This window comes from Parasteatoda tepidariorum, chromosome 12, assembly GCF_982258835.1.
Source record: "Parasteatoda tepidariorum strain Cologne lab strain chromosome 12, Ptep-v5.0, whole genome shotgun sequence".
NCBI lineage: Eukaryota > Metazoa > Arthropoda > Arachnida > Araneae > Theridiidae > Parasteatoda > Parasteatoda tepidariorum.
Window position 1 is genome coordinate 45,634,636 of NC_141766.1, and position 16,710 is coordinate 45,651,345.

A 16,710-nucleotide genomic window follows, 5' to 3' on the forward strand; every position below is an offset into this window, starting at 1 on the left:
GAGAATATATTGAAGCATATCAGATTTTATGGATTACTTTTTATACAATGAATGTTTAATTCATAAAAGCAATTTTAAATATTATACTGAAAAATGCATACAAGACATTAAATATGCAGATTTTGGGTAACTTCCTTTGAAAAATTTTAATTATATATTACGTGCTTAATTTTGAATGCTTGTTAATCTTTTCAGGCCTAGTTTACTTAAAAATAGTACGACCGAGAAAAATTTTTAAGGTTTTGGCAAGGTTTGGAGCATGCTTCAACGTATTTGTATGTCCTAAAATTATTGATAACTCTTTACAGTTCGATGTTCCTTCTGACTGGACATAAAAAGTTACAGTTCCATAATTTAAAATCTTCATTTCTTAAAATTTAGTAACTATATATAATTTTATGATTGCTAGTTATTATATAAATATTGTATTATACATCTTAAACGATTGAGTGCCTCAATTTAAAGGAATGCCGACTTGCTCCAAAAGGAAACTTTTTTTGCAGTGGTAGCAGAATTTATGTTATAATGTATGATTATTGATTAAGAAAATTTTTTATTTAAAGTTTCATACAGGTAGCAAGTTCACCAATGCGATCATTGATCACAAATTCTAAGCCAAGATATATATTAAATAACTAATAACAAGCACTGATTGACAATCAATGATACTTCTATCCACCTGAAACCGAGCTAGAAATAGTTATACTACAAACACAGTTGGTATCCTTGTTTTTATCTATGATTTTAAATGAAACACGTGAGGATATATATTTAATACATAATAATAAGAAATGGTAATCAAAAAATACTTTAATCATGCTACAAACAAGCTAGAAATGAAATGGGTTTACCACAAACAGACCAGGTTAGCCCTTTGTCATTCTAAAAAAAGAAGGTGATTTAAGAATAATCTTATCAATATTTATTTCAATTAATATTAAAACCTGTTAATACACTGAGGTGATAACTGTTCCGACATTTTCAAAAGTTTCTATAAGAGGTAGATACTTAAAAATTGAAATTCGTAGAAAATTAATAAATATCTGGAATAGCTCATCACGGAAAAACTTTCAAAAAGAAGCATTTTATATAAATTTTTCAGTTATTTTTACGTAGTAGTGGGCAGAATAATTTCAAATTAAATTTAATAAATCAAGTATCACACAATAAAGTATAAATTTTGTTACTACCAGAAAAATATTGCATATAAAGCAAAATAAGTTGACATCCTAAAATACATAAATGTACGTCATTTTCTCCACTTTTATTGTTGTTGTTGTTCATTTACGTCGCACTAGAGCTGAACAATGGGCTATTGGCGACGGTTTTAAAAGTTTTAAAAGGGAATTTTTCTGGAATGGCAAAGCAGTAATAAATTATAAATTTTTGACTTGCAGCCATTTTGAACTCTAAGACACTAACGCATTAATTAAGACCTTCGTTGCTTGTGCCGTATGTTGCCGGCATCCTTGCGATGACCTGTTTATACGAGCTCTTTAATTTGAAGGCATCAGCGTGAAACGGTTTGCTTGATTTCGCTTTCAGGTCGTCGAGCTACAAATGCGGGGGATCGAGCCATCCTTTCAGCAGAAAATCAAAATTTTGATGGCATAGCTTCGGATCATTCTTCGAAATGCTTTTCAGACGGTCACCAATAACCCTTTGTGCAGCTCTAGTTATACAAAAATAAAATACTAGTACAACTTGCTAGATTAAGGGGAATTCACGCCGAATGCAAATCTTTTCGTTCCCCTCCGCAGAGGATCAAAATTGTGTTGGCATGTCTTCGGATCATCCTCCGGGATGCTTCCCAGACCGTCGCCAATAGCCCATTGTGCTGCTCTAGTGCGACGTAAATTAGCAACAGTAAATCTTTTCGCATCTGAATGAGAACCTGATTAGGAGAAAATATTTACCAGCGAAAAACTGACCAATCAGGCTCGCATTATTATGCGAAAAAAAAATCGCATTCGGTGTGAATGTGCCCTGTAACCACGAAGCAAATCACTTTATCCTAAGGGCCAATCTTACTGAATGCGGTTCACGGGCATCCATCCAGTAAGGAGAAAAATATAAAACTTGATTGGCGAATTTTTCGCGGGATAATAGTGCTCTCCAATCTGATTTCTCCTTTTTCAGGCGTGATCTCAATTTAGTGAGAATAACTCTTTTATTTTACTCTCACTCGCAAACACGTAAGTTTTGACGCATTGACGATTTTGCATTACCTAACAAAAAATCTACATCTCAATTTATAGATTATTAGATTTCTATTCGAAAACTACTGTTTAAGTATCAAAATTAAGAGAACATTTCAAAATTTCCGAAAACTTTCCAAATTCCCTAGCAACCCACCCAATTGATTTCTAGCAAACTTCGTAGCGCTTCGCACTTGTTACCTATGGGATTGATTATATTGATGGGTGTTTGACTCAGAGAGTGCTTGTTTTGTTTTGAACATTGCAGTGAATCTGAAATGAATGTAGCAACCGATGTAAACTCTAAAGTAAGTATGACTAATTCGAAATATTTCCAGTAAATATATATACATACGCAATAAAAATATTACTTTTTTCCATTATAATTTTTGTAATTTAGTACAGTGCTGCATCTAAAGAAATTATGTAATTTGTTTTCGTTTTTAACTACACCATGTGTCTCATTTTGTGATTAATCTAAAGTGAGTACCTGTAAGTATTTTAGAAAAAAAACCCGAATTATATTTTATGTAATTAGTTTATATTTGATGAAAGATTTTTATTACATTTTAATAACAAGTTGACTTAAGACGAATTTGAATTCTGGATGAAATTATGAATGTAATAAAAGAAGTTTAAAATTCTGAGATTTACAATCATTAATTATCATTTGTATATATGGAATATATATCTGTTCTCCTTGATCTGAAAGCGGTTTCATTCTAATTCACTATAATAATTGTTCTCTCAATAATTTTGTAGTTGTTAAGACGAAATTGAATTCTGGATGAAATTGTAAATGTAATAAAAGACATTTAAAATTCTGAGATTTAAAATCATTACTTATCATTCGTATATATGGTATGTATTTCTGTTCTCTTTGATTTTTATTCCAATTCTGATTCACTATAAAAAATTTTCTCTGGATCTTTTTAGTTGTTCTGTTTTATAAATTCAGTGAGTTGTTAATTGATGATACGTGAACTGTAAAGATCGCTATTTATCTATTAGTTGCAGTTATGGTAGGGGTGCACAACCTGCGGCCCGCGGGCCAAATGCGGCCCTTCGACTAATGAAGTGCGGCCCGCGAGAGCTTCTAAACACAATAAAAAAAAATTTAAAAATGGCAATTTTTAATCACACTTTTAAATCATCACGTTTTGATCCAATCAATTTTAACAGATTCTTTAGTAAATGTACGTTTAATGCGCTTTCTTTAAGTCGATTTTATCGTAAATATAAATGATTTTTTTTAAACAGTTATTTCCGCTTTTCTGCGTGATTTCGAAAATCCCGAATTTTTATTACGACGCGAGTTTCAGATCGCATAATCGCTTTTTGTGCACTTTATTTATGACGATTTCATCTTAAATCTAAGTGATTTTTTATCTTTTTTTTGCAATTCTTTCTCTTTTTTTCAACATTTTTTTCGGCAGTTATTGCTATGCATTCCCACGTATTATAAAAATTCCAATTATTCTATTACGACATGCAAATTTTAAATCATGCATTTAACACGCTTTATTCGTGCTGAATTCAGCATAAATATATTTTTTCCCAATTATTTCTATACTTTCCCAATGATTTGGACGATCCCGTTATTTAACTATGATGTTATTACGACACGTGATTGTTAATCGCGCAATTGAATAATCACTTTTTGATACGGTATTTCGGTACAGTTTTATCATAAATCCTAGTTATTTTTTCTTCACTTTTATTTCCACAACGAATATGATTTGGTCGAATGTGGTAATGAATTGTGATTTGATCAAAAACCAAGTATTCGGCAAAAAAAAGAAGAAGAAAAAATCGACTGAACGCCGTACACTTGGGGCCAAATAGCAAAATCGTTTAGCAGTATAGCAACACTGAAACAAAATTTCAATACTCAGAATAATATTTCCTGGAAAAACGTATTCATAAATTAACTCTAACAAATAAGGCCAATCAAGAACGTTTTTTAAAATGTCGAAAAGCGAAACAGAGAACATAAAAATCAATCTTAATTTTTGAAAAAAATTTTTAAAGCTGAACATCTCAGTTTTTCAATTACCAGAAAAAGCCAAGAAAAAAGAATTAAGTCAACAGAAATGCTATTAAAAATTCCTACGTTATAATGAAAACGCCTAAAAAAAGTTTTTTTTCATTTAAAGAAAATAAAAAGATAGAAAAAGAGGTTCTTAACTTTTTAAATGAAAATCTTATGCCGAAAATCTCAATTTAAATTTTTCTCATTGCCATAATTTTAGAAAAAAAAAAATTGCTCTAAAATAAATTTTATTAGTAACTTTATTTTAAAAAAAAATGCTGAGTCTTAATAAAAATGCCTAAAAGAAAAACAGAAAAAACAAATATTTCTTAGTTCCTGAAACAAAACTTTAATACTGAAAATCACACTTTTCTATGTTACTGGTTATTTATATTACAGTACAAGGAAAGAGTGATAATAAATTAATAGTATGAAACATTCTGTTAAAATGCTGGGTTATAATAAAAACAGCAAGAAATGGAAAAAAATCCTTCTCAATTCTCAAAGTATTGAAAAAATGACAAAATTGACTTGTCCGATTATAATTTAAAAAAAATAATAATAATAATATCTATAAAAATACAGAAATGAAAAAAAACTTACAATTCCGAATATTTGACTGATCATTCAACCAACTGAATTTTTCACAGAAGGGCCAAGTACTCGTTACATCCCTCCCTAATTTAAATGCAATGTTATTGCAACTTGAGAAATTCATAAGATGGCGGAAAACGTGAATTTTTAAACTGCTCACTGTTTGTAGTTTAGATTTCAATTTTTTGTTGCTTAAGTGATCTTTTTCGATAAAAAAAAGGAAAATGTTTACGATATAAAAAAATCTAATAATTAATAAAATAAAATAATAAAGTACATTACAAAATAAGCATTTAATTTTATTTTGAACTATCAGAGTTTTGTTTCTATTTTAGGCTTTTGTTTAAAACCTATAAATTTTCTTCCATTAAAATATTTAATTTAAATTTATATTACTTAATTATGACTAAACTTTTTCCTACTTTCATTCTGTGGGGATTGCAGTTTTTTTTTTATTTATTAGAATTTAATTCTAAAATAAATTTTCGTGTTGCATATGATAGAAAAAAAACATTTCTTTTCTTCAATGTTTATTTATTTTGATAAATCTATTGTTCATATGATAAAAATAGCAAGTTTTTTTTTTTGTAAAAAAAAAAGTATAAGTTTTTTTATTTTTGAATGAATTCTAATAATGGAGCACTACTAAGTTATTGATATGACTAAGTTTATTGATAAAAAAAATGGAACGCTAATGTTTAAATAAACATTACTACATTTGTCATTAACATCTCCAAATACATGTGCGGCCCTTCGTTAGCCAACCTGCTGTGCAAGTGGCCCTTCACTCAAAAAGGTTGTGCACCCCTAAGTTATGGTTTAATATTGTCTGGTTTACTTACCTTTTCGGTGAGCTCGATAAGAAAGTATATGGGCTGCGGGGAGCTCTTTCTATGACTGAAGGAGGGAACTACTGACCGCAAAAACAAGCTAGGTAACAAGTGTGAAATAATTTTATTCTCCAACTCATTTTCTTAACTGCATTTTCTGACCTCTTCGAGCACCATAGTTAGGGATAATACGAGGGCTACTAGAAGAGTTTATCTGCACTTTTGTATAACTTGAAATTAAAAGTGCAAGGTGAGACTAGCAAAGTTATGTGTCCCTGAAAGATACTAAGGATTTTTAAAGAACCAGATTTATACTATAGATGAAATTAGAATCTTTTAGTACAAAAGAAATGTTTGTATTTCAAACATGGCTTACATTTCTTTTTAAATCAGAAAGTTTTTGCAATTAGAAAATAATCTATTTAATGATATCAAGTAGATATTGTTATATCCATTTTCATTTAAAACATCAAACTGAACCGCTGTCTTAGAATGAATTTGAAGTTTTATGTAAGCATTTACTAAATGCATGGATTATTTTCTGAAGAGCTATGGTGGTTCATCTGAAGTTTGTGGAACAGTTAAGTTTGATCCACTTAAAAAAAGTTCATTCTGTTTATCATCAATTAACAGATTTGTGAGAAATGAGTTATATTGTTGTGATCATCCGTACCAGAAACAACCTTTGGGTTGCTATCATGAGTTTTAAAAAAATTACAACAGCTAAGTGAGATTTCTCAACATTATAAGAGAACACAAATAGGCTTTAAAGAAATTTATTTCCTTAATTATTATACAATTGAAAATATTTTTAATACATTAAATATTTTTGCATCATCACATTGAAATATTCTGTCTTACTTTTTCATCAGGTTATTTTTACCTATTTTATCTATCTAATTTAAGGTAATAATTATTCAGGTACACTCAGAACTAATAACAATGCAAAATACATTCAAATTATAGGAAAATAATGCAGCTCTAAACTATCAATTCATATAATTAAAGATTAAAAGTGCTAAATGTAATCAAATCACAGAAGTAAAAGGGGAAAAAAACTAATTTTAATCTGATAATTTAGATAAAATGCAAAATACATCCACATTACTTAAAACAGGAAAATAAAAAAAAAGGTATTTATAAATAAAAAATTCAGTTAAGATTGAAAATATCTCCAAATTGCTGAAGTACGAGAGTGGAGGGACAAAAAAAAGCATTTATTATGTAGTAGTTCAGTTAACATGCATCCAAATCACGAAATATGAAAAAAAATAAATAAATAAACGAGACAGTTCTAAACTAATAGTTCAGTTAAAAGGAAAAATAATCCAAATGGCAGAAGTACGAGAGTGGAGGGACAAAAAAAGCATTTCTAATAAAGTAGTTCAGTTAACATGCATCCAAATAACGAAATATGAAAAAATAAATAAATAAACGAAACAGTTCTAAACTAATATAATTCAGTTAAAAGGAAAAATAATCCGAATTGCTGAATTACGAGAGTGGAGGGACAAAAACAGTATTTCTAATATTGTAGTTCAGTTAAAATGCAAAATGCATCCAATTCACGGAATATGAAAACAATAAATAAACAGACAAAACAGTTCTAAACTAATTGTTCAGTTAAAAGGAAAAATAATCCAAATGGCCGAAGTACAAGAGTGGAGGGACAAAAAAATCATTTCTAATATAGTAGTTCATTTAAAAAAAAATAAATGAAACAGTTCTAAACTAATAGTTCAGTTAAAAGAAAAAAATAATTCGAATTGCTGAATTACGAGAGTAGAGGGACAAAAACAGCATTTCTAATACAGTTTGTTCAGTTAAAATGCAAAATAAAATCCAATTCACGAAATATGAAGAAAAAAAAAAAAAAGAAACAGTTCTAAACTAATTGTTAAGTTAAAAGGAAAAATACGAGGCCTGTCTAAAAAGTATCCGACCTTAATTTTTCCTGCGCAAAGTAGTGACTTAAAGGCGGCGCCTTAGTGCACAGTGGAAGGTGGAACCTTAATGCACATGACTGAATTTTTTCACCATGTTCACTTGTGCAACTCGCTGGCTGTTGGTCGCCAAGTAAGGTGCTGTTCGTAGTGTTCGTCGGATTTAGTTTTCTCGCAAGATGACTGAACGAATTGAGCAAAGATACTGCATGAAATTCTGTCAAAAGCTTGGTGATTCTCAAAGCCAAACAATTCATAAGATTCTGCAGGTGTTTGGAGAAGAAGCGATGGGTGTGACACAAATTAAGGAGTGGTTCAACCGATTCAAATATGGCCGCACATCAGCGGAGAGTGAGCAACGTTGTGGCAGGCCTCAAATTGCTCAGAGTGCAGTTAATGTTGAGAGGTTGCGAAATTTGGTGATGGCAGTGCGGGAGATTGCAGAAGAGGTTGGAGTGAGTAAAGATTCTGCACATGCAATTTTGCGTGAAGATTTGAACATGAACCGAGTGGCTGCAAAATTCGTACCCAAGTTGTTGTCGCCGGAACAAAAAACACGCCTCTGCACATTCATCCCAATTGATCCACACTTTCTTAGCCAAACATGGAATTACAACCATTCGCCAACCTCTCTACTCTCTAGACCTGTCTCCTTGCGACTTCTGGTTGTATCCAAAATTGAAGACGTCACTGAAAGCATCCAGTTTTGAGAGTAGAGAAGAGATAATGCTGAACGCGACGACGGAGCTGAACACCATTCCAAAAGAAGACTTCCAGAGGTGTTTCCAGCAGTGGAAGGATCGGTGGGCTAAGTGTGTGCAAGCACAAGGGGCCTACTTTGAAGGGGATTAGGGTCCCAACTCCGTCAGGTATTCGAAATATTTTTTCCGGCCAAAGGGCGGATACTTTTTAGACAGGCCTTGTATTCCAAATGGCAGAAGTACGAGAGTGGAGGGACAAAAAAAGCATTTCTAATATAGTAGTTCAGTTAAAATGCATCCAAATCACGAAATATGAAGGAAAAAAAAAATAAACGAAACAGTTCTAAACTAATAGTTCAGTTAAAAAGAAAAGTGATTCAAATTGCTGAATTACGAGAGTGGAGGGACAAAAAAACCCATTTCTAATATAGTAGTTCAGTTAAAATGCAAAATGCATCCAAATCACGAAATATGAAAAAAAAAAAAAATAATAATAATAAACGAAACAGTTCTAAACTAATAGTTCAGTTAAAAGGAGAAATGATCCAAAAGGCAGAAGTACAAAGAAAAAGAAGCATAGTTCGAAACATTTCAGCTAAAATAGAAAAAAATTTCTTATCAAATTGCTGTAGTGTGAATAATGAAGGGGAGGTGAGAAAAAATGGAATTCTTTTCGAATAATTCAGTGCAATATATATTTCGTCTGTATTTGTTTCGTTACATCCGTCTCCATAAGCATTTAATTTTTATTTGTCCATTTTAAAATGGAAGATCTTTTCTGAAGTGTTTCTCCAATGTATATTCATTTATAAAATAATGAACTTAAACGTGTTGGGATCTTGATCCCATGCTCTGAGGGAGATTCTATGGTTTTGAGGGGGGTGGGAGATGTACTGTTCATGGTTTTGAGGGGGGTGGGAGATGTACTGTTCAGTCTGGTTCTGAACAATAGGCCAATAAGGGAAACAAAATAAGAGAAATAAAGGTTGAAGGAAATTAAAAATGGTGGGATTCGAAAATTTTTTTCCAAAAATTTGGCATATTTGCACATTTTGAAATTTGTTTAGAGAATGGACAAATTTCTAGTGGTAACAATTTTATAATGCTTGAAAAAAAAAGCAAGCTAATAGAAGGTAAAATATTTTCAAATTTTGTAAATATGTAGTAAATAAATATATATTATTAAGTTAAAATTCCTTAATTTTTTAATGTTGATGTTGGCCTTTTTAAAAATTACCATTGAAATTTTCATAAATTATGAGAAAGATTAAATGTAAAAATCTAAAAGTAGGTTTAAAAAACTAAATATATTAAAATTATTAAATATTTTTATTATCATTCTAGCTTTTAATTCAAAGTCACTCTGCTCTGAAAATGTCTGCTCATAAGCATGTGAAAAGCATTCATTTCTCAACTTTTTAAAAATTTTCCTCCAATTGATTGTTAGAAAAATCACATGTATGCAACAATTAATTTTTCTGTAAATAGCCAATATGAGAGAATTTTGCTGTTATATGATTTTAAAAACATTATTTTCTATTTACAGACATTACTTCCTGTCCTGATTCCCGTCTCTGAATGAAGAAATTTTATGTGATAATAGAAAATATGTGTTTTTAATTAAAAAATTTCTGTGTCAAAGTTCTTTTTTAAAATTACCAGAAAGCAAGTAATTATGAAGTTTAATATGTCTTCTAATAATGACTGTCTTATTTGACTGTATTAAGCAGGTGGTGGTATAGGAGGGACAGCAATTTTAACACTTTATTATACATTGCCTTATTGTTATAAAATAACAACTGTTAAAGATTAAAATGTCATTTTTACAACTGTTACATTCTTGCAACATATTATGAAATATCGAAAGAAGTATGTGATCTGGCAGATATTTTTTTTATTAATTGTATTTTATAAATCAAGAAGTTATTTTTAAAAATAGTAAAATTTTTTAGATAGACTTGTAGTCAAATTCCAAATTTTATAATATTAAAATTTTAACTAATAGGTAATCCTTATTATTGCAAAGACTTCTTTACTTAACTAAATATAAATATGCTATTAGAAAATAAGACATGGGTTTATATTGTTTACTCAGAAAAACAAGCACATTTATAATTTTTGAATCATAGTTAATTTGAAAATTAAAAATTTATTAATAGTTATTATTCTTACAGCTGAAACATTGCTTCAAGTTAAGAAAAAATATTTTTTTTAAAAATACAGGCTAATGTTAATGAAACTAATTTTTGATTCCCTGTCAAATTGTATACACATTACTTTAAACATGAAATATCTTTTAATGTGAACTTGAATTTCATTACCCTTAAAAAGATTTTTTACTTGTGAACATAAAATTTAGTTCCTTTCTGACTGGTAAAAAAACTGATCATTAACAGTGCTATAGCTATGAGAGTAGATTTTTTTAATGCTTTGTTAAAGTGTTGATAATTGCAACATTACAGCTGTCAAATGAAGGATTTGTATGAATTGAATCTGTTTCAGTCAGGGCCGGATTAAGCGTACACGGAGCCCTTAGCCATTCAAATTTTTGGGGCCCTTAGATTCAATTTTTTTTCTCGTATATTTTTTATTTATTCAAATGTGTTGTGTCCAATCCTTCAGGATCTAGCGACAGCTAGATCAAATCCATAAGACCGTGAACTCCAGCAAAGTTAAGCACCAGAAGTGGGCTATCACGGATGTCCGCAAGAGCGAGCCCCAAGCAATCGGGGGAGACCGGCATCAGATGGCACTTGGTGCAGGTTGGGAAGACTTTGCGGCCACATTCAATGGTCATGCATTTTAGGTGCCCACTGATATGGTCTTTTTCTACAGAACCAGGGATGGGCAGGTGGGGAGAGCCAGACCTGCTGGTCTCTATTTTTCGTCACTGAGAAAATTTCTTGAAAAGTGAGGTCATAGTCGGTAGTTGCTATCTCAGAGCAGCCTCTTTTAGCCAAGATATCCGCAACTTTGTTTCCAGGGACATTGACGTGAGAGGGGATCCACTGAACGTGGTCCTCCCTACGATTTGCTAGAATTTTGAGCATATTGAATATTTGAATGCCTACGAGGTCTTTTACTCGACTCCAGTCCTGTAGATGTTGAATCGAGCTGCGGCTATCTGTGAGAATCCAAATATCGCTAGAGTCAGTGGAGTGGAAGATGGTTTTTAAACCCTCCTCAATAGCTACTAATTCACTCCTAAGTACCGAGCAGTTATCTGAGTTTCGTCTAGAGAGTGGAACAGAAATATTCTCGATATAGATATCGCTTCCAGTGTGATTTGACTCGTCTTTACTGCCATCTGTATATTTAAAGTGGCATCACTCGGGATACAATTTATAACCTTGAGAGCCAGCTGTCGTAGGTATTCAGGGACATCTGAGTTTTTGTTTGTTTGAAACAGAAGTTCAGGGTGGAAGTGAACTCCGTATAGTCCCTCAATCGGGCTTACACAAGGTGTAAGAGATGAATACTCCACCGATTGGGAAATAATCTTCATTTTATCGACCAGACCAAATGGGCTTTTCCTTTTTAGTCTCTGGTTGTTGCTCCAGTTAGACAGATATTCAGAGGTTCGGCTCTGATTTTCATAACTTTTTAATTTGTTGAAATATTTTATCAAATTTGAGTTTCTTACATGATTAAGAGGTGGAAGATTAGCCTCGTACAGTACTATATCGTTTGGGCAGCTGTTTTTCAGGCCCCTTATAATGCGAGCCACGCTCAATTGCACTCTTTCTAAATCATGGAGGTTAGATGGTGAGACACAGAAGTAGACTGGGAACCCATACTCTAGGATAGGCCTAATAAGTGCAATATATGTTGTCCTGAGCGTTTTAACATCGGCGCCCCTGTCTCTACCAGAGATGTGCTTGAGAAGATTTAGTCTCTTGCAGCTCTTGTTGACCAGATTTAGAATGTGCCCGTTTGCTCGTGATCTCCTGATCCAAGACGAAGCCCAAGTACTTTGGATGTTTAATGTGGGAAAGAGGCTGGTCCTGGAATAAAACCTGGGGGTGATACGAGTACAGGTGTTTATTGGTCGTAAAGAAACCAACATATGCATTTTACTCAAATATACATTTATTCAAATACATTTTATTCAAATATAAAAGTATTTGTATATCTTTTCATTTAAGAAAGCACATTTAAAATAAAAATAAATAATGATAAACTAAATTTTACTTTATTTTGTTAAATTAGAACTAAAAAAATTATTGTATTTTATTAATATATATTTAAAATTGATTTTTTTTAAATCATTGTTTTTCTTAATTTTTTAAAATTTATTTTCAAAAATTTTTTTTTTAGGGGGCCCTAATCATTGGGGGGGGGGGGCAGGCCATGACCTAGTCTGGCCTAATGGAACAAAATAAACCCTTTTCTATTTTAATATGAATAAGAGTTTTCTTTTGCTTTTTGGGGGTGTGAATGAAAAGTAAGATGTTTTTATGAGGAATAACCACCCATAGTTATCCTTTGTTCAATATGGGTAGCTATTTCTCCCACACATTGATCGTTATAAGAAAGTGATATTGCTGAATTCTTAGTGGATACTTTGGTTAATCTTATGGATGCTTATGAAACAATTAAAACTGTTCATTTTTTTGTAAAGCAAAATAAAAATTCCAATAATTTTGATTAGTTAGAAGACTTTTAAATGCATGTGCGATTAAGATACTAAAAGGGCAAGCTATTGCTGATCATTTTGTTAGTAATCTTCTCTAATTTATGCAATTAATCAGTTTACTCCTATTATTTAGTTACTTTTCAGTAATATTTTTATTTGTTTTTGCTGAATTAAAAAATAAATTGAGCACTGAAAGAAAGTACTTTTTTTTAAATGTGTCTGAACTTAGCTTTTTTCTTCCTTTATAACTTTATTTTATTTTTTAAAGTACTTGTTTGTATTTCTTATAAGATGTATAAAAGTTATTAATGTAATAGGAATAATAATGTAAATAAAATCATTAAAATGAAATATGTATATTAATTTACATATTCATAGTAGAAATTTAAGTTCAGAAAGCACAATTATATAACAGTTATGGATAATAAAAAATGCCTGTGTATTATAAAATTTTCACAAAAAAAAAATTCTGAACAGATAGTGTGAACTACTTTTAATGAGATAAAATTTTTTTGTCCCCCTTTTAGTTGACATTAACAAGGTTTGACTGTATCCATATTTTATTTAATTAACTGAAAAAAAGTTTTTTCTATTTTAGCAAAAACTTTTATTCTATACTTGCTAACTTCTAAGCTATACCATTTTATGTCAAATCTATGCAAGTTTTTGCTGAACCATTATATAGTTTTTTTTTCAATTGTTCAATCAAGTTCTTAAAAAATTCTCATGCAATTTTCATTTAGTATGATAGGATTATGCATAAGCAATATGTAATTTTCTTTCTTGAAAGCTCAAAATCTTGACTTGATATCACTATTGGTAATACAATTATTTCAAAATAATTTGAAAATGTGTATCAAAAACATTTTAATATAATCCTATTTTCTATGAACACAAATATGGATTTTGAAACAATTTATTTGAAAGATAAAAATTTTTGATTCTTAATTCAACATTAGTTTTTATTAATTAAAATAGCGTAAGTAAAAATTGCAAACTTAGATTGTTGAAGCATAGGACCATTCACTTATTGTAGCACCACTGCAGCATTCATTATTTCAAACTTATTAGGAATTTCTTCATTTTATGAAACAAAAACGAAAAAGGCTTCAACAATTTTACCATGTCAAATTGTTGTGGTAAGGAATTCTGGGCTTATAATTTTCTGCAATTTATTTAAAAATCTTGGGGGTGGAGATTTGTAGTTCTATAATTATTGATCCAGCTCTTCTAGCTAATTTTAGAAATAATCGATTCAGGGTTGGCAGGTTTTTGACATGTGACAGTTTTTGACCGTCACGTCAAAAACCTCACTGTCAAAAATGTTAAAAACCTATATTTCATATGTGAAATTTAATTAATACATAAAATTTATATATTTTTTTATAAAGGATAGTGTTTCTAAATATGTTCAAAAGTTATGGAAAAGACAAGAGAACTTTTGGCAGATAATGAAAATAAGTTACTGTTTTATGGATGTTCAGCTCACTGGTTGAATTTAGTTGGACAAGCTCTTACTCTAGAAACAATAATGAAACAAGTTGTAAAGATTCAAAAGTACTTCAGAGAAATTGCCACTTTCCAGCAGGTTTGCTTAAAGAATTCCCTGAATCTTTAAAACCTCAATTACCTGGATGGAGACAAGGTGGAACAGTCAACTTACATGCATTAATACTTTTTTAAAGAATAGACCATTTTACATACAGATTGCAGAAAAATATGAAGAGAAAGTTGATGCTGACATTTGTAGATTGGTAAATAACTACAATTTGTTTAAGCAATGCAAGGATCTGTTCTCGATGCTTCAGCCAGTTGCTATTGGTTTAGAAACCTCACAAAAAGATACTTGTTCGCTTGCTGATGCATGTTCAATATGGCTTTCTCTAATAAAGGACGTTTCATTGCAACCACATATTTCTGTAATTCAGAAGGGAATGAAGGAAATACTTAAAGCCCTTCCATTTTTTGGCCTATATGTTACATCCAATGTATAAAGGAGAAGGTTTGTCAGATACACGAAGTGAAGGTGCTCGTATTTGGGCTGGGAAAAAAATTGCGGGTTGTTTACCATTCGTAATATCATTTGAAGGTGAAGCATCACCATTTCCATCTTCTTATTTTTTACCAAGTGTGAAAAATATGGATCCAGTAACATGGTGGAAGGCTATAAACAAATGTGAATCTCTTAAGTCTGGTCCAGCTTCTGAATTTGTAGAATTAGCCATACAACTTTTATCATGCCCTGCCAGTTCTGCTTCAATAGAACGGATGTTTTCCAGTTTTGGACTAATTCGTTAGTTTTTCAGAAAAATCAGTAATTCTGAATTTTAAATCTTCAATTTTTTTTAATTCATAGTTAACATAAGACAATACAAATTTAAGTGCTTTCTGTTAAATACACAGAGTAGTTAGTGTCAATATACAGTATATTCATTTACTATCCTGAAAATTTAGTTTATCCAAATACTTGTGAATTTCATTTTGCTGAATACTATATAGTTGTGTTGAATATCTAAATATTCAGCTGTTGAATAATTACTTCTTGCTTTCAAGATATACATTATTTGTATTCTTAATACAAGTGGAGAAAAAAATATTAAGAGATAAAAAATTGTTTTTAAATGATAAGTGTAATAATTATAAATAAATATAATAAACAATATGAATTATATTTATCATTATTCATAAATATAACTACTTTTAAATTCAAATTAACATACTGGATAATAAAGAAATTCGGTATAACATTAAAAATTCTTTTTATACACTTGTATCAAGTTTGTATTTATACAACATAACTTGTATGTTCCTTATAAATATTAGGAACTTATATTTATAAGCAGTGTTTTCACTGCAGCGTGAGAATGCGAGAATCTCGCTTATTTTTATCTTTTCTCGCATTAAAAAATTATTAATGCAAGAAGATCGCACACTCTATTAATCATTTTCAAAATGAGCGAATTTTGGAAAAAGATTCGTCTTCTGCCATTTTAAATAAAATCCGTTTCACTTTTCTTCCTTGATCTTTCATTATTTTCAACATGGATCCCTGTTATCTAGCTTCCCTATTTACCAGCATTGTTCAGAACCGGTGCAAAAACAGTAGAACACAATCCCCCCCTCCCTGAACGACGGAACACCTTTCAGAACACATTTTTCTGCAACCACGTGTTCACGGAAGGAAAGATTTCTTCATGTAAGACGTTTAAATTTTTTCAATGCTACAAATTTACTAAGTGATTTCGAATTGTTCAGCATCTGTTGCAAGGTCATATAACACTCAAAACCGAATTAAGACAAAATATCATAGACAAATGACTGATAAACATTTGAGCAACCTAATGAGAAAAGCTGATGAAAAAGTAGATATAGAACGTTTTCCATATGATGATGCAGCAAAAATATTCAATGCTTTAAAATTTAGATGTTAAAAATGTTAATTAGATGTAAAAATGTATTATAATTAAAGAAATATTTTTTTTCCAAGTCTTCGCGTTTTTTTTAATTTTTAGAAATCTCACTTAACTTTTTGAAATCTCACCCTGTTTTTGAGAAAGGGTGAGAAATTCTCTCTCATTTTTTTCTGTAATGAAAACACTGATAAGGAATACTTATATGTCAAAAATGCATAGTAATAAACTTTTAATTTTCTTAAATATCAAAAAAAAAAAAAATTTTTTTTTCAAAATATAAATATTTAAACAATTTTTGTGCAAAACTTTTCTGCACATGCATTTGAATATAAATTTCTGAGATTTTAAATCTGTTATTTTACC

At 30.5% G+C, this 16,710-nt stretch overlaps 2 protein-coding genes across 6 annotated transcripts in view; both read left to right on the top strand.

Moving 5' to 3' along the window:
- The first annotated feature begins 2,368 nt into the window (after window positions 1–2,368).
- Window positions 2,369–16,710, top strand: part of LOC107450583 (rho family-interacting cell polarization regulator 2) — a 64,427-nt gene continuing 50,085 nt past the window's right edge. For 3 of the 5 annotated variants that reach the window (XM_043042056.3, XM_043042060.3, XM_043042059.3), the window contains exons 1-2: window positions 2,369–2,506; window positions 9,845–9,967. The gene's annotated coding sequence lies outside the window, so the exon portion shown is untranslated. The remainder of the gene's footprint in view (window positions 2,507–9,844; window positions 9,968–16,710) is intronic. The other 2 variants (XM_043042057.3, XM_043042058.3) reach the window with 2 other exon arrangements.
- On the top strand, window positions 7,777–8,307 carry LOC110283251 (protein GVQW3-like). The gene has a single exon (XM_021148146.2). The coding sequence runs from the start codon at window positions 7,777–7,779 to the stop codon at window positions 8,305–8,307; it is 531 nt and encodes a 176-aa protein (XP_021003805.2).

What these genes read in the sequence shown, in the direction of transcription:
- LOC110283251 (XM_021148146.2), top strand. Translation starts at nt 7,777, where the DNA reads ATGACTGAACGAATTGAGCAAAGATACTGCATGAAATTCTGTCAAAAG.